This window comes from Bos mutus, chromosome 12 (genome assembly GCF_027580195.1).
Source record: "Bos mutus isolate GX-2022 chromosome 12, NWIPB_WYAK_1.1, whole genome shotgun sequence".
Classification (NCBI taxonomy): domain Eukaryota; kingdom Metazoa; phylum Chordata; class Mammalia; order Artiodactyla; family Bovidae; genus Bos; species Bos mutus.
Window position 1 is genome coordinate 32,161,757 of NC_091628.1, and position 18,773 is coordinate 32,180,529.

General features: G+C 46.9%; 2 protein-coding genes across 2 annotated transcripts in view; both read right to left on the reverse strand.

Annotated features, from left to right (window-relative positions):
* LOC102273644 (protein POLR1D) overlaps positions 1 to 17,566 on the reverse strand; it is a 32,527-nt gene extending 14,961 nt beyond the window's left edge. Inside the window, exon 1 of the mRNA XM_005902181.2 lies at positions 17,432 to 17,566. Coding sequence (XP_005902243.1) covers positions 17,432 to 17,457 — 26 coding nt within the window. The 5' untranslated portion in view covers positions 17,458 to 17,566. The remainder of the gene's footprint in view (positions 1 to 17,431) is intronic.
* POLR1D (RNA polymerase I and III subunit D) lies at positions 15,940 to 17,564 on the reverse strand. The gene is made up of 2 exons (XM_005902180.2): positions 17,432 to 17,564; positions 15,940 to 16,513 (listed from the first exon to the last, which is right to left on the reverse strand). Exons 1-2 carry the CDS (start codon positions 17,455 to 17,457, stop codon positions 16,138 to 16,140), a joined length of 402 nt encoding a protein of 133 aa, XP_005902242.1. The 5' UTR covers positions 17,458 to 17,564; the 3' UTR covers positions 15,940 to 16,137.
* Positions 17,567 to 18,773: the final 1,207 nt, after the last annotated feature.

The window sequence follows — 18,773 nt, forward strand, 5'->3', positions numbered from 1 at the left end:
AGGAAAAAAAATCACAACAGTTGATACAAAAGAAAATATTCCAGTATAAAGCCTCAAAGGTTTGCCTCTACATTGGAATGCTGTCCTTTGATAAACACACCACATACCAGAAACACCACCTCACTCAAAGTGTGGTCTATAAATCACTCTTAATCCTAAAAGCGTTTCATTTCACACCAGAGACCAAGGCTCTTGTAGACTGTCCTGGACAGCGCTTCAGAGTCCTTGGCTCTTTGCCCTGAATGTGGCCTGTGCGGTGGAAAGCCTGGTCAGCCCGCGGAAGCTGTTTCCTTGAGTGGTGTCAAGGCTGCAGCAGTCTGCCGAAGACAAGCTGTCCACCCCTTGTGGATGTCTGATTCATCAAATGATTATAAACTATCCTTGGAGCTAAGAGCCAAGGACTGGAGAAGACAAAGAGAGAACGTTCCAGAATGTGTAGGATTTTCTACTCAATGCCTGCTCTTTAAAAACTGTTTTCATTACAGCGGAATTAAGCAATGTGGAACCCAGGAAGAAAACATACTGATGCTTCTAATTCTTAGAAGTCCCGCAGTGCATGATGAGATGGGAGGGAGAGAAAGCCTGTGTTTTTCAGGTAACAGCTCAGGTTCAACAGCTGCCTGGGGCCTTTCAGGACAAGGCAAGAGATGAAGACAGAGGGTACGGCCCACTCCAGGGCAGTGAGCGTTCCCCCACCCTACCGTGTGGACCTCCACACCCTGCCACCTCCTGAGTGCCAGGAGTGCCCTGTCTTTCACACTCCAGGGATCAAGGAGAACGTTGAGATGGTGCTTCACCCTACAAAACTGGCAGGGAGAGTTTCTGAAAACGAACAGTACACACGCGCACAGACATCTTCCACATCAGTAACTAAATGCGAGGATCTACAGTACAAAATAATTTATTGAAAACAGCCAGTATGTTCTTGTAAACCCTCTAGTGTCAAGTTTTCAAGTTGATTTTCAGGGGCTAATGTATCTAACAATGTATTTAAGTAGGACAAGGCAATTTTAAAACCCATTAAAAAAAAAAAAAAACAAAAAACTTATTTAATATACATACAAGTGCTTTGGGGGAAAACTCTAGAGTCCTATAATACAGTTCATGGAATTGAGCGGTTAGACACACAGACCTAACACGGGAGTAGTGTCTTGTTGAGGAAAATGTTTATTGAAGTTCAGTGTACTACTTAACTTAGATGGCTCTCTGGATAAAGCCAAGGAGATTATGGTTTAGAGGTTAAGAACTTGCCTAAACTAGTTACCTGATATTTTTTTGGCGGGGGGGGGGGGTTAATTCACAATTATTTGATTCACAATTATTGTCTTCTCCCTAGAAGCTAGATGGCATGTTTGTCATCCTGGGGAGAAATTAGGACAAGATAGACCGTAAGTCCAAGGTCATTACCTTTGGAGTGTAACACTGCGAGGACCAGCACTGGCTGCTATTCAGGTGTAGTTCTGACTGAAACTCACCCAGCCTGGAAAATGTTACTTGAATAATTTGCTATGATTGCTTAGTCATATAAAAATGGAAACCTATGTAAAAGGACCTAAATTAATAACTTCAAAGCATAACAAATCAAAAGCTTTTACTGTGGAAACTGTGTTTTACCTTGGAGGACAGTGTGGTACGGTGGGAGCTAGCCCCACCAGCCGCTGGGTGCTCTGGGCCAGTTGAGGACCTTCTCTGAGCACCTTTCCTCTCCGTGAAAGCAGACTAAGCCCTGTTCACAGAGGCGTTAGGAGAACTCAAGAGATGAGACGTGTAAAGGACTTTCTTTGTATTGATGTTCCTTCGGAGGGACAGGGCTCACTTAGGTATCTGAATATGCCACAGCATTTTTATTTTAATCTCAATTATCTCCTTCCATTTATTCTCTGTAAAGAAAAACTTCCAGAATGTTAATTTTTATTTGCTGCACAATTCCGGCTTTTTGTTTTGTTTTTAAATATTTATTTGGCTGCACTGGGTCTTAGTTGCTCCTGGGCCTGTGGAATTTTAGCTCCCCAACCAGAGTTCAAACCTGTGTCCCCTGCATTCCCAGGTGGATTCTTGACCACTGGATTTCCAGGGAACATAATTCTGTTTTGATGAGAAGCTGAGGGATTGTTTATCAATGCAAAGAATATGAAGGAAATTCTATCTTCCTGTGGTTAATGAAGTGGGAGGAGATTTTCTGTGTACAGTGTACCTGATATCAAAATCACCAGCCTGCTTGACAGAGCTCCCCAAATCCTCTCATGACACTGAGTGAGATTTTAAGGGGCCGATAGGGAGATGGGCAGACCCAGCGGGCACACAAAGCCCTCACACGGCCATGACCGATGAACTCCCTGACCAGAAGCATGTAATGTGAAAGTGTCCTATCCCATGTGTACAAAAAGAAAGCTGGTGCTCCTGGTTCTTCAGCCTTTCCAACAGTTCAGCGTGTTCACTGGAGAACTACGTCTGCTCTGTGCAAAGCCGGGAGCTGGACAACTCCCCGGAGGACGTGACCAACATGGGGACATGCTCTGGACAGTTCACCCTTCAGAGCAGAACCTCTCACCTGGAAAGTTCAGACTGAGCAGAGTTACCTTGATATGTTCTCTACCACATCTCTCGACACTCTTAGAAGAGGGAGTCAGCAGTTCCCTCTTCTTAGGTCTGAATCAAGGACATGTTCAGGTCACCTTAAAAAAATGAGGACGCAGCCACAATGCGTGGAGAGAGGGTGATTCCACTGCTGCCCTCACTGACTCTGTGACCTTGTCATCTTGGTTACGTCATCTATAAAATGAACATATTTCTACTACCCTTCCAGAGTTTATATGAGGATCAAATACAGTTATATAATTACTCTGTAACTATAAAGAACTGAACAAATGTAAGGTTTTAAGAATAATTTTAAGTGTGGGTCTACAGTATCAATTGTTACATTAAACTGTTAACTAAAACACAAAAATACTATATAATAGCATCTATCAGGTGCATAGTAATTAATAGCAGAACATATTATCTCACTGACCCTCAGAAGAACTTTTAAAAGCTATTGTTCCCTTTATCCGTTAGACCAGGAAGGCTCAGGGAGGCTCCCTCGTCCAGGGTCAGCGGGTCAGGGAACACCTGGTCTGACCTGGACAGCTCTGACTCCACATCCAGACAGCCTTCAGCTCACACACACCCTGATTTTATCCCATCCATGAAGATGTTTTCTACATTTGAGGATGATCAAGTGCTGCTTTGTCGGACACGACCGAGCGACTCAACTGAAGTGCTGCTTTGGTGTAACATTGATTACAAGTTAATGTATTTAAAGATGATGCCCATGAAGTTTGATAGTAAGGAAAATGATGTTTTCATGAACCAAGTTTTGTGCGTTCAGTCTGTCAGTCACGTCCGTCTCTGCGAGCCCATGGACCGTAGCCCACCACGCTCCTCTGACCATGGGATTTCCCATGCAAGAATTCTGGAGGGAGTTGCCATTTCCTCCTCCAGGGGATCTTCCCGACCCAGGGACTGAACTCCCATCTCTTCCGTCTCCTACATTGGCAGGTGGGGTTCTTCACCATTGTGCCATCTGGGAAGCTAGGTTCTTGACCAGATAGTCTCTAACTCAAGTGACTCTTTTCACGGTTAAGGTTAACAGAAAACAGCCCCATGTCCAACATGTTTCAGCTTGAACTTAGAAGTCAACAAGGGTTACTTGTCAACAGTGCCATCTCTCAAACTGACCTCTTGGAACATAAACTCCAGCAGAGCTTTGCTGTCTTCCTGTGAACTTGTGGGAGGTCTGCAGGCAACACCATGGACACAGACAGCTGGACCTCAGGGCTTGGGTTGCCCTGCGTTCATATCCACTTACTAGCTGTGCAGACTCAGCACGGTTACTTAACTTCTCCAGGCCTCAGTTTCTTTTTCTATAAATGGGAAAAACACCATCTACTTTGAAGGAGATTTAAACTGGTTTTTCCACCTGGCTGGTCTTCTTACTTTACAGTCACTGTTACGTGTCTGCTTTTGGCTAGAAATAAGCCTAGCTGGATTCTTCATGTCCTGGCTTGCTATGAAGCACACTGCCCTCAGATGGGGACCAACTTATTACAACAAGAAAACAGAAAGGGAACCCCTGACTGCTAGAAGTCTGGGCAGCAGGCGGTGACACGCCTGTAGGCTGACACTTTTAAAGACTGACATTTTCAGTAGAATAAGTTCTTTTCTCTTCTAGTTTTATTAAGATATAATTGACATGCAGCACCATATAAATTTAAGATGTACAATGTACTGCTCTGACTCATATACATCATCATGAAACGATGACCATAAATTCAGGGAACATCCATCATCTCATACAGAGACAATGTTAAAAAAAAAATGGAAAAAATTTTTTTCCTTGTGATGAGAACTCTTAGGATTTACTCTTAGTAACTTTCATATATAACACAGCATTGTTAATTATCGTTGTCATGCTGTACTTACATCCCTAGTTCTTATTTATCTTATAACTAGAATTTTGTACCTTCACCGCCTTCATCCAGTTCTCCTCCCCTCACCTCCTGCCTCTGGAAACCAGAAATCTGATCATTTTTTTCTGAGTTTGTTTTTGAAGTAGAATTGATCTACAACACTATGTTAGTTCCTGGCATAAACACAGTGATTTGATATTTTTAAACATTTCAAAATGATCACCATGATAAGCCTAGTTGTCATCTGTCACCAAAGAGAGTACATAATTACTGACTGTATTTCCATACTGTGCATTTCATAATGTGACTCATTCATCTTGTAACTAAAAGTTTATACCTCTTGATAGCCTTCACCTATTTGCTCTCCTTTCCCCAGATCCCTCCTCTCTGGCAATTACTTGTTTTTACTCTGTATCATGACTCCGATTCTGTTTAGTTATGTTTGTTCATCTGTTCCGTGTTTTAGATTGCATATAAATGAAATCACACAATATTTGTCCTTCTCTGACTTATTTCATATTATCTTCTAGATCCATGCATGTTGTTGCAAACACCAAGACTTCATTCTTTTTTATGGCTGAATAATATTCCATTGTGTGTGTATGTACACACACACACACACATCTTCTTTACCCAGTCATCTATCAATGGGCACTTAGGTTGCTTCTGTATCTTGGCTATTGTAAATAATGTTGCAATGAATTCATATCTTTTTGAATCAATGTTTTCATCTTCTTTGGATAAATATCTAGGACTGGAATTGCTGGGCTGATGGTAGTTCTACTTTTAATTTTTCGAAGAAACTTCATACCATTTTCCATGGTGGCTGCACTGATTTATATTCCCACTAGCCATGTAGGAGGGTTCTCTTTTAACACATCCTCCACCAGCACCTGTTATTTCTTGTCTTTTTGATAACAGTCATTCTGATGGGTGGGAGGTAGTATCTCACATGGTTTTAGTTTGCATTTCCTGGGTGTTTAGTGATGTGTCAGCAGCAGAATAGTTTCTAATTAAAAGGCCCTAGAATCCCCATTTTTTTCTCATCCATTTGATGACAAAGTACCATGTTTGCCATGTAGACAAACAAAAAACTAGGAGAACAATCATAGAACCAAGTTCTGAAGGCTTAGATTACAAGGTCTGTGGAGAACATAAGTTGGACTCTTTTACTTTCACAGACACTGAACTAGATGAGAATAGTCGCCTTTCTTTATCTTCAGGGAATGAGATGATAATTGATACTTATTTCCCCAACTGTATATTAATCACTTCTGAATAAAAAAACCTGTTAAGTATTCCAAGCACCAGGATTTATGCTTAAGTATGCAAGTATGCAGAACACAGTAAGCAAGCAAACCGGGATCTGAAATGATTTTAGATCAGGCATCTCTATGATACGTGACCCTTATCTTGAAATCTAAGCTCCAATTAAAATTCATTCTGAGATCCCATATAATTTACCAAGTGGTGGTGAGACATTAAGAGTTGTGGACCAAGTCCTTTGAAGATCCAAGAGAAAACTGAAGACTCTGTTGTCTTAGTGTGGAGCCAATGTGATGAACATGGCATAACAGATGTCAAATTACAGAACGCGTAATTTAATTCTGTTTAGGTCTTAGGTATGCTAATTTACTGAAAGAAGTGTAGGTTTGGTTTCCCCCCCATTCTGAGGACAGGAGGAGAAGGGGCCGTGGCAGAGGGTGAGCTGTAGGATAGCATTACCACTCAATGGACCTGAGTTTGAGCAAACTCCAGGAGAGAGTGGAGGACAGAGGCCCCGGGTGTGCTGCAGTCCATGGGGCCGCAAAGAGTAGGACACGACTCTGACTGAACCACCACCTGGGGATGGGGGCTGGTCACCCAGGGCACCCAACTAGTGATTAGAGACTGGGAACTGTCAGTCCCATCCACAGACCCCTGGGAAGGAGAGAGGGGCTAGAGATGAAGTTCAGCCACCAGGGGCCAATGATTTAATCAGTCGTGTCTGTGGAGTGAAGCCTCAGTGAAACCCCGAAAGGACAGGGTGTGGAGAACTTCCGGTTCTCCTTCGATTCTCCAACTTCCGGTTGGTGACTGCATGGAGATTTGAGGAGAGGTGGAGTGCCCAGGAAGGGCGTGGAAACTCCCACCCCTTCCCACAGGCCTTGCCCCATGTCCTTCTTCATCTGTATCCTTTATAGTAAACCGATAAAAGGGAGTAAACGTTTCTCTGAAATCTGTGACCCACTCGAATGAATTAACTGAGCCCAGGGAAAGGGTCATGGGAACTTTCAGCCAGTAGATCAGAAGCACGAGTAATAACCTGGATTTGCAACCAGCGTCTGAAGCGGGGGTGGGCAGGAAAGCCTTCTGTGACCCACTCGAATGAATTAACTGAGCCCAGGGAAAGGGTCATGGGAACTTTCAGCCAGTAGGTCAGAAGCACGAGTAATAACCTGGATTTGCAACCAGCGTCTGAAGCGGGGGTGGGCAGGAGAACCTTGAGGGTCTGAGCACGCTCTGATACTACCTCCAGGCCGACCGTGTCAGAACCTAACTGCCCGACCGACTGTCGGAGGGGGTGAAAACACACCCTGCAGGCCTCCACGTGCTGTCAGGCCACATAGTGACTGGGGTTTCTGACAATTTCGAACCAGAACAAAGTTGATTTTCAATGGCGAAATAAAACTATGCAACTCTACAACAGTTCACCCTATTAGGTTTTATTCTTTGAAGTGTTATCGATCAGCGAACTCCCCAAATCTGGTGACATGCAGTAGGTGTGTAAAGTGTAGAGCAGGCACTCACAAAACCAGCCGCCACTGCCTTGGGGGTCAGTGCTCACGACTGTGCGACGCACTCAGTGGGAGCCATTTCCTTTCCTTTCCAGACCCAGAGAAAACAACAGAGCCCACTGGGCTAGGCTCAGGTGAGCTCTCTGCACTCCTCTGCCCCGTCAGTGTGTGTGAGATCCGCTTGGTTCCTCCTGTGCAGACTGCTCCACCAGGAGCACCTCCGCCTCTGCCTGCTCCCGTCACGACCACCTTCTGCCCAATGAACTCCTCCCGCCCATCCCAGCATGTGCTCACCTCCGTATGGACAGAGGACGCTAAAGACCATCAACTACCAGCTGGTGGTTTGCAATCCCTGAGCTTATAGTTATCTCAGCCTCACAAATTCAGATTCAGTGCAATTAAAAGTGCAGGATGCCCATCTTCTATTCGCTCTTGTAATGAATGTTTTATACCAACAGGAGGAAAGGTACCAAATGCGCCATGGGAGAGGTGGTAAGGGAGGTCAGCACCTAAGGCTCTCGCAGAGAAGACATCAGAGAGCGGGGTCACCAGGCGTGGCCACCTTCACTGAGCTGCTCCATGATGCTAACGCCTCAGCCCTTCCTCCCTTGGAAGCCACAGGATGGGCCTGCTTCCTTGCTTGTCGAGAATTCCTTTTCTTCTTGGAGCTTGTCACTGTTCTGGCTGAGTTTGCAAGTGTCAGCTTGTGAGTGTACATGGTCATGTCAGTGTGATCACGGCTTTCCCTCCCTGCCGGGGCAGTTGTGCTCACTCACACTCAAGTCACGCACACACAGTCATTTGTTCACTGGCCTAGCATGAATGAAAGCCTGCTGCCTGCCTGGCCTGTTTCAAGTGCTGGGGACACAAAGGCAAACAGGGAAAGAGCCCTTGCCTTCTGGAAGTCGATGTTCAAGTGGAATTAGACAATAAACAGAGAGATACAGAATATGACGTCAGTTAACGTGAGGACCAGGGAGGAATGAAGCCAGGTCAGGGGACAGACAGTGAGGGCGGTCTGGATGGATGCACATGTGTTATCCTGGAGAAGGCAGCTGTGGGTCGGTGGCCTCTGAGATGGTCTTGGGGATCCCCACCTCCTGGTATTCCTGCCCGTGTACAATCTCCTCCCCCCAGTAGGAGCTGGACCCACTTCTCTCAGACAGAACAGGGTGGACGTGGTGGGCTGTCGCTGCTGAGATGGGGTATGAAGACTCAGCTTCCATCTTGCATTCTCCCTCTTTCCCAGATCTCTTGCTCTGGGGGAAGCCAGCTGCCCTGGAGCAAGGCTGTCCCACGTGAGCGAGCTTGGAAATTAATCATCCTTGTTCAGGCCTTGAGAAGCTGCAGCCCAGATGATGCCTTGATTGCAGCCTTGCAAGAAGTCCTGAGTCAGATTCTTCTACCTTAGCTCCAATTAGATTCCTCAGTTGCTGAGTTTTAGGACAGTCTGTTACACAGCAATGGGTAACTGACACAGCGGTCAAAGATGGCCTGAGCAAGTACTCTGGAAAGACAGCCGGGTGAAGACTTGGGGAAGGGGGCTGGTGAAGTCAAGGGCAAGCACCAAGGCCCCGAGATGGAACACTCCAGGCAAATCTGAAAGAAACGGGAAGGCCAGCATGGCCTGCGGTCCCAGCTGGCCATGTGGCGAGAAGAAACAGGCAGGGACCCTGCGGATAGAGACATGCCCAGTTCTAGAAGGCTGCTGTTCTAGCCACCACTGACTGTCTTCAACGCGGCCAACACGACAATGGTAACAGTAATGGCTAATGATTGAGTACTTAAGTCTACGAGGAACTGTGCTGAGTGCTTTAGGGCATTTACACTTCACCATAACCCTGTAAAGTAAGTATTACTACTAGCTCCATTTTACAGATGAGAGGACTGAGGCTCCGAAAGGCTAGGCTGCTCTTCCACACGTTTGCAAGTTAGGAAGCAGTGAAGCAGAGATGACAACCAGGCCCTGCCTTCAGAGTCCTTACACTTCACCTCTACCCAGTCCTGTCCAAAGAGGCCCCTAGGAAGAAAGCCTCTTTCACCCTTAAAAAAGAAAAAAACAAAAACCCAAACCTCCAAACCACAAACTGTTGTTAAAAGCCAGCCGGTCTAGCCCGTCTGACTAGATGCTCTGGGCAGCTTCATCTTCTCTAGGAGCCCTTTGGACAGAACTGTTCTGGGCTTTATCTGCACTTGCTCTGACATCTGACCCAAGTTAGCATGTAAACTAAGAAGAGCACGTGGGTGGTAGCTTTTCTTTTTGACATTTATTAAGAGTCTTACATAGCAAACATGGAATCTATGGAGCACTGGCAGATAAAATACTGATATATTACATTTTATGCAATTCGATGCTTGGCTGGCATATAGCTTGAACCCTGATTCCCCGTCAGTATTCACGTACTTGGCACCAAACCAGGAATCCATCTGCTATGGAACTTACTTTTCCTTCCTGCTTAACCTCTGTCTTACAGCTTAAGGAAGACTGTGCGTGTTCCATTAGAATCTTAATTTCTTCATGAAAAGAAGAAACAATCCACTTATCTTCGATTTTTACCTATATTCAATTATATTAGGAATGCTATTTTATTTAAACTATCTTTTTTAAAAAAAGCAATGGCTTTAGCAGACTAATAACCTTCCACACTGCTGCTAAGTTGCTTTAGTTGTGTCCGACTCTGGGCAACCCCACAGATGGCAGCCCACCAGGCTCCCCGGTCCCTGGGATTCTCCAGGCAAGAACACTGGAGTGGGTTGCCATTTCCTTCTCCATGCATGAAAGTGAAAAGTGAAAGTGAAGTTGCTCAGTCGTGTCCAACTCTTCTTGACCCCATGGACTGCAGCCTACCAGGCTCCTCCGTCCATGGGATTTTCCAGGCAAGAGTACTAGAGTGGGTTACCGTTTCCTTCTCCAGGGCATCTTCCCAACCCAGGGATCGAACCCAGGTCTACTACATTGTAGGCAGATGCTTTACCCTCTGAGCCACCAGGGAAGCCCAATAATATCAACAGCTAACACTAATTGAAAGCATGCTATATGGGCCAGATACTATCCTAAGCACTTTGACTCTATTATCTAAATTAATATTTAGAATATCCCTGTATGGTAAGTATTGTTATCCCAATCTTACAGGTGAAGAAACTCAGGCACAGAGAGGTCAAACAGCTTGTCTGGGGTAACACAGCTAAAAAGCCTAGCACCGAGACCAAGACTCAGGCAGCGTGATTCCAACAGTGTGAGCTCTTAACTCAGTTATTTAGCCTGAAAAGGGGTGCAGGATTCCAAGCACGTTCACTTCTGCTTCTAAGAAAGATGTGCTTCTCTCAAAAATGCTGAAACTGAAATTAAGGTCAACTCTCTTAATACACATACACCTATCCGTGGATCCCAAACTGTGACCATACCCTACTGCCCCACACATTAACTCAAACTCTTTACTATCATTACTAGTAATTAATATACAGATTAAAGATAAATGATATGAATTTGGGTACTAATAAAAACTACACATACATCCAATGCTGAAAGTTTATTCCTTTGAAAAGGTTCATCATTCTGCTTTTTCTTGGCTGAATAACTTTAGTTTATCGCCCAGGAAATTCCGAGTGTATTCTCATTTTTCCACGGTCTCTCCTTTTCTCTGCTCAGGTCGCCACCTCAGAAAAGCCTTTCTTAGATATTCAGAACTCTGAGTGCCTTCTCCCCCAAACCCATGACTCCTCCACTTCCCATTTACATCACTACCTTAATTACATGATGCATTTATGGATGCACTAGTTCTTTATTTTCTACTTCTGCCATCAGAAAACAAACCATACATGGGACAGCTTGTTCCCTGCTGTCCATCTGGTACCTAAACCATGTCTGCGTCTAAACTGTGCTCATTTTGCCAAACGAATGAATGAATGAATGAATGGCGATGCTCCCTTTGAGGAGAGCCACGTGGTATGGGCAGGGGGCAGCAAGGGCTGGTCAGCTCACTGCCCGACTTCCTCTCCCCACCCTCAGTGTCCACATCTGTAGCCCTGGAGTCCAGACCTTGTTAAAGGCAGCTCTTCTGACAGGCAGGGAAGGAGGTTAAGGGTGGACTCGTTAGCAAGGACAGGTGGGGAGAGGAGCTCACGAATCCCGCTGTGCTGGTTTTGGTTGGGAGGCAGTGGTAGCAAAACGCTGGGCTGAAGGACCGGGGCTGTGCACAGCCTCTCACTTGCTTCCCTGGCGGACTCTGGCTCCACGTTATTTTTTTTTCCAGCAGCTTTCTGGTATCCATCTTTTTACCTCCACGTCTACAATGGTACCCTCCTTACATTACACCTGGACTGGTACAAATGCCCCGTGACCCACACTGTCTTCCCACGTTTCCTCCCCCTCGTCCATCTGGCATGGGCATTCCCTAGCTTGAGAATCTGTAATGGCTTCTTTACACTGGGAAAAAGGAAACCGTTTATCTTGGAGCACTAATTCTTTCACAGGTTTGCCTGCTTCAGTGCTCCATGAGTTACTGGAAGGCACACTGCCTGTGTGGTTTAATTTCTCCAGGGCCCAGGGCAATGGCGGGCAGACTGCGTGTGCATGGAACGATCTCTGCTACAGGAGTGTCCCTCACCAGTTCCATTCTGTGTTCAGCAGGTAATGCCCTACACTGCACATTAGGGCACTTCACTGTAAATGCAGCTGGCTACCTTTTTCATGTGTATGGCTCTTGTCTGTCCTCTTCAAAATCAGGGGGCTTTGGAGGGCAGACTCATATTCTCGTCTCCACCATGTCTCAGGACTGATACCACTACTAGGTACGTACTTGCTGCTGTTCTTTACTTGCTCAGTCCTGTCCGACTCTGCAACCCCATGGACTGTAGCTCACCAGGCTCCTCTGCCCATGGGATTCTTCAGGCAAGAATACTGGAGTGGGTTGCCATACCCTCTTTCAGGGAAATTTTCCTGACCCAGGGATTGAACCCGTATCTCTTATGTCTCTTGCATTGGCAGGTGGGTTCTTTACCAGTAGCACCACCTGGGTTATACACTTTCAAATGGCAAAAGAAAAATCAGCATTAAGAATCTGAGCACAGAAGGGCTAGATCTGGGGTCATAAGTACTTGAAAGCAGACCGGTGGATTTGGGCAAATTTCCTGGAAGCCCAGTTTGAGGGCTAGTACAAACGTTGTCTCTGGTTCTAAATTTTGCTTATCGGAAAAGATGACTTTAGTGATCTGGAGACTATCTATAGTCTTAACAACATGTTTAAGGGAAACAAAAAGAAGGGTGAGGAATGGTGGCCACAGAACTTGATGTGCTTTCATTATTTCTAAAAATGTGAGACACTGGTTCAGAATGACACTGATTGGACTACTTTCTAGGTAGACACCTTTTCATCTCCACAGAGGTTCTACAGGCACCTATGCGTTATAATGACCAATTAGAACACTTAGATGTTGCAACTGTATGCAATTTATAAATAGTTTGTAAAGTGCTTTGAAAGTGGGAAGTGCTTGGCAAGTACTCAAGTTGTTATATATTAAAAAAGCCTTTAGCATATAATCATTTTATTTAATAATTGCCTCTTTAAAAGGCATAGATATTTTATAGATGAACAGAATTTGAGCTTGAACCATTGATATTATTGCTGTTAGTAAATCAGAAATACTGAGTAAGTTTTTTCAGTTTATTTAAGTAAATACATGATTCATATCAATCTCCCTCACTTTCTCATAGACCAATTCTGCCTTCCCTTAGGTTCTGACAAACTTTTTGCAAAGATTCTTCTCTGGTCTCCAGGACTCTTGGTTATCCTGCCTGCCCTGCCCTGTTTTTTCCTTTCACACACCTGCCTTGTGAAGGTGTTTTTGTAAGAACCTGTGTTTAGGGCTGGGCTTGCCTGGTGGCTCAGCTGGTAAAGAATCCGCCTGCAAAGCAGGAGACCTGGGTTCAACCTCTGAGTTGGGAAGATCCCCTGGAGAAGGAAAAGGCTACCCACTCCAGTATTCTGGCCTGGAGAATCCCATGGACTGTGTCCATGGGGTCGCAAAGAGTCAGGCACAACTGAGCAACTTTCACTTTCACTTCAGTTTCCCTGGTGGTTCAGTGGTAAAAGAATCTGCCTGCCAATGCAGAAGACGTGGGTTTGATCCCTGGGTTAGGAAGATCCCCTAGAGGAGGAAATCCTTCCCAGTATTCTTGCCTGGGAAATCTCATGGACAGAGGAGCCTGGTGGGCTACAGTCCTTGGGGTCGCAAAGAGTCGGACAAGACTGAACTGACTAAACAACAAACAGATTCAAGACTCCATGCCAAATCATGAGTGATGAGCCCTTTTAGGAGTAAAAAGGCCACAAGATGTGGCGGGTGGCCACCAGTGGGTGCATCCCCCATGGGTACTGTTACTGATTACTTCAGTCTACTGTCACCATTCTGCACTGCTGTGTCCACTAATTAATTAAATTTGGCCTTCATCTCCTGACAGGTCTTGGCTCATAGGTATTAAACTTCATTTAAGTTATCCTGTTTCCGGTCCCCACTGAACTACTCATAGGCAGAACTTTAGAAGAGGCAAACAAGTGTCTGATCATTTCCCACTGATCCCTTTAGGACTTCCCTGTGTCTTCAAGTGCTAAGTTCCTTATGCTGACATTGGCTTTCTGTTAACTGTTTCTTACTGTCTGTCACCCTAAGAGAATGTTCCCTGTCCTTGCCCCGGAACTTTTGATCTTTCCCCACCCACTCCTGCTCCCACTTAAATTTAGCCTCTAACGTCCTACAGTATATTTTCTTTATTGGAAAACCCAAACGAAACCATTCTTCTGTTACCAGAGTTAATATTTAGCCTTTGTAGGCACTAAACTAATGCTGCCAGCTGCCCAGTGACTTCTCTGTTAATTTCAGCTGACATTTTTTCTGTCCTCATGTGACTCACTCTTCTCTTTGAAAGCGCTGTCTTCCACAACTTGACTTTCTACAGGCTTCCGCACCACCTCACTGGTTGATCTTCTACCAACCTTTAAATACTGAGCTTGCTCAAGGCTTGGTTTGGACTCTCTTCATCACTCCAGTTTTTATGCATTTACTTCATCTTTGTGGCAAGAACTAACAAAGTTGATCTCTACTTGAATCTCTTTGATGGCCTTCAACTCATATCTACTGATTACCTCATTCAAGATGGAACTTCTGATTCTCCACCTCCCAACCAATCCCATCCCTGCAACCCAAGTTTTCCATCACTCCACCTCCCAACGAATTTTCCCCTCTAGGCTTCCCATTTCAGTAAATTTAGCCTCAAATCTAGGTGGAAATCATCCTTCTCTTTCCTCATCTTCTACACCCACTTCCTGAGGTCTACCAATTCTGTACCATTTGGCTCGCAAACGTATCTCAAATCCACTCGTCTCCATCACTAGCTTTTGGACCTTCCAGCTCTTATAGTTCGTCTGCTTCTACCCTGGCCTCTCCACAGTCCATTCCACCACACTGTCGTCAGATTCCCAGATGCCTTCCCCTTGTACTTTCCAAAGTCTCTGCCCTAGAGCTCTTCCCCTGGAGCCTATCACAAGCCTTTGTCCTCCCTGCTTGCCCTGCTCTAGACACAGATCTCCTTTCAAGGCCTTTGATTCCTCAGACCACTGGTGTTCTGCTTCAGAGTTCTGCAAGTGCTACTCCCCCAGAATGCTTTTCTTTTTTGCACGGCCAGCTCCTTCTCTTCCTGTGATCTCTGGGAGATTCTCTCTGACTTCCATACCTAAAGCAGAGTCCCCTCTCAGATTACTAGGGTGGGGCTGGGGTGGGGTGCTGAGGTTCTAAGGTTGACAGATATGTAGGCTGAATTATCATTCAAATTGGGGTAGGACAGGTATAAGACACAAGGTTGAAGAGGTAAGTAGGGCAATTCTTAAGTGTGACTCACCAGTATTTTAGGTTTCCCCCAAAATCATTTTCTGCACATTCAATTTTCCTCCTGTCTTTACTTTCTCTCAAATACTGTTTCTTTTCATGGAACCTTGGGCTGTACTGAGATACCTACCCAGAATTGAAAATGTTATCTGGTCATCCCAGTTGTCTCCTCTTATATTAGGGTCCTGAAATTACAGCACTAAACTGGAATCTTCCTCTAAATACTACCATAAAGATGAAGCCTGAGACCACCTAACTTCTCTCACATGAAACCAGAATTCTCTCAAATTATTTTCCTCCCTTGCACAATCTGCCAATCATAGCAAAGGATGCAATTCTCATAAATTACTAAAAAATATCTAGGAAGAGGCCAAGTCTTCCCCTCACTCCCACCTTTCTTTTCTAAACCATCCACAGCCTATGTGGGGTCATGCTCTGTGGCATAGGGTCTTGAAACTCCCCGCCTCAGGCGGGTACCTCCTGTCAGATCAGCAGCAGCATTAGATTAGAAATAAAGTGCACAATAAATGCAATGCTCTCGAATCATTCTGAGACCATCCTTCCCATCCGTGGTCCATGGAAAAATATGTCTTCCACAAAATCGGTCCCTGGTACCCAAAAGGTTGGGACCACTGCTCTACAGCATCTTTCCCTCTCCTGTGACTAGGGGAGGGAAATCCTTTTAATTTCCTCCATCAAGGTCTTTCTCTAGGTGCCTGGTTATCTGTTTCCTCACTTTAAACCTTGGTTCAATTAAAAAAAAAAAAAAAAAAAAAAACCCCACAAAATCCTAAGAGTCCACCTCCAGAACAAAGGAACAGAAACCACTCAAATCAGTTTGAGTACAAGAGGGAATTTATTAGAAGAATACAGTTTCTCGCAGGGACTCCAACCGCTAAGATGAGTTATGAACTAGAAGCAGGCCTTTCTGCAGGTCACATCGTGCTGTCACCACAATCTTTTACTTCTTTTGCCAAGAGCACATACAGAACATCCTAGAAGTCAGTTCTCCCTGTATGGTGCGTGAGGGACTAGAATGTGGCTTCGTTTCTGCTGGCCTTTTGATCTTTATATTCCTTTATGCTGGCCTCGAACTTGTCAAGCACATGCTGGCAGACATTCATGAGGTCAGTCAGGCCTCTCTGAAAGGGCTCGACCGCGGGGAGGGCACCTCGGGTCTGTATGCGCAAGTTAATTTTGCTCTCTGAAGGATGGGTTGTGGTGTAACCACAGAATTCCACTTCTGGGTTCTTCATGATCATGTACCGAAGAGAATTTCCTAGGGTGTGGTCCTCCTCGTGCAACACAAATGTTACACAGTGTCTATCTGTCCCAGCCGCCTGGACCATCTCCAGGGCTGTCTTCCTCTCGCCTTCAGCCATTGAGGTCTTCACTCCAGACATTTTTCTACACACATAGTTTTTATAAAAATGAGATCATACTGAGTACGGTTTTGAAACTAGCTTTTTAAAAAAATCTATCACAATTGCAACAGGTTACTGCTCTAATGCACTCCAATTACACAGAACTATTAGCATTAGCCCTTATTATTATCTTCTCCTGCCTCCATCTATTCTACCACTAAATAATTTACTGCCTCCAGTTTCTCCCTACTCCATTTGGCCGTCCACATGACGACCAAGGGGAGTGTCCTTCAACAAAAAGTTTACTAAAATATTCTTTTGGTAGAGTCACAAGAAGAGGGGCAGGATTAGAATAGGGTGGGTCCTGCTAAAGGATTAAAAGGGGAGTTGAAAGGCGTGGGGGAAAAAGCAGATGATAAAAACAGAAACTAAAGTTCATCAACATGCAGTTTTCCAACTACGGTTTCCGTTTACAGGAGGTACGGAAACTAGAAAGTCTGAGAAGAGTCTCCAAGCACGGGGGAAAAAAAGAACTCGGCGCACAGAGACGACCAATTAGCGCTCGGCCCAGAGGAGTGGCCTGGGCCTGGCCCACAGGCCAAGCCTATCACTCGGGGAACGGTGGCCAGGTGCACGTTATCTTTTACTGACTCTGGCTGTTCCTAACGGGGATGGGCCGTTGGGGACTGAACTCCGCTTTAACAACCCGTCTTCCCTCCTTGGTATCTAGTGCACTGAGCGTCTCCACTCAAGCAATCCAGCTAACCCCTCCTCCACCCCTTCCCAATCCGGGGCCCCGTTCCCCACCCTGGCGCGCCCACCGCGCCCCCTCCTCGCCCGTCCTCCCAGTCAGGCCCTCGCTGCCAGGCCGGGCCGCGGAGGCGGAGGCCCTAGCCAGCCGCCGGCTCCCAGGGCCCGGCAATGCCCGCTCCTCCCGCCCTCCCCACCCCTCGGCCGTTACCTCTCCAGCTCCTGGTCCTCTTCCATGGCGGGGGCGGCTTCCGGGATCCTCAGGTGGCGCGGGCGGGCCGGAGGCTCTGCCCCATGCCTCGAAGCGTGCGGGCGCGGCAGGCAGGCAGCAGGAAGGAAGGACCGACGGAAGAAGGGCGGACGGAAGGAGGGGGGAGGAGCCGCAGCGGCGCGGCAGGGCCCGGCTGCTGGGCGGGGCGTGAAGGCTCCGCCCCTGGCCGCCGCCCCGGCCCCGCCCCCGGCGCGAGGAGGGCGGTGGCCGAGCCTGAGCGGCTCACCTGAGCTGCTGAGTAAGCCCGCCCCCCGAACTGGTGGTGGCATACAGGTGGAACCGGGCTCCTGCCCCGCCCCGAGGCCGAGACCTGCCTGTGGGCGCCAGAGCTCGGCCCTTGGCACTTGCCCCCTAAGGTGATGGCAGACGGGGCGGGGCCTTACCTGACTCCCCCAGATCCCCTTTTCCCCCTGGGGCCAGGATCAAGCCTCTTTCTGACTTGCTGCTGGCCCCCTGGCAGTGTAGCATTGTCAGTCGCTTCAGTCATGTCCGGCCCTTTGCGCCCCACGAACTGTAGTCCGCCAGGCTCCTCTGTCCATGGGGTTCCCCAGGCAAGAATACTGGAGTGGAGTATTGCCATACCTTTCTCCGGGGAATCTTCCCGACCCAGGGATCGAATCCAGGTCTCCTGCATTGCAGGCGGATTCTTTACCATCTGGGCCACCGGGGAAGATCTTGGCCCCATGGGGGACGGGATTAATCCCAGGCTGGACCCCGCCCGCCCCGGGAGGCCTTTCCGGGGACAACGGACAGCTATAGTTGATCGATACATTTTGATGAATTTCACAACAGTACAAGATGCACGTGTAAGACGGTATTTGTCTCATCCGCGATCTTGAATGATTTCACAGCTCAACTGGGTCAAAGGACAAGCGTTTGTTTATTTTTGCCGCGGGGGAGGCGGGAGTGGGGGTGAGGATAAGCGAGTTTGGATGTAAACTGTCCCCATCTCGCATCCCCATCCTTTCCTTCCTGGATCTTTTTTCTCTCCCTGGAGTACGTCCTGCCTCGCTTTGGACACGTCCTTTCCTTTTCACCCTTTTGGCCTCTTCAACCTCACCCGCATAACCTCCCTCTCATCTTCGTTCCCAGGTGCTCGTGCTCCCGCCTCGGCAGCCTTTCACCACCCAGACTCTCTTTCCGCGCCCCGACCCCTCAGGTGTTCTTTACCAAAAACCCCCCTTCTCCCTTCCTGTCCCCCCTCCCCCCCCCGCCAGCTCCCGTCCCTTCCCCCCACCCCGACCCCCGCTGTCCTCTCGCCCGACACGCCCACAGTCCAGCT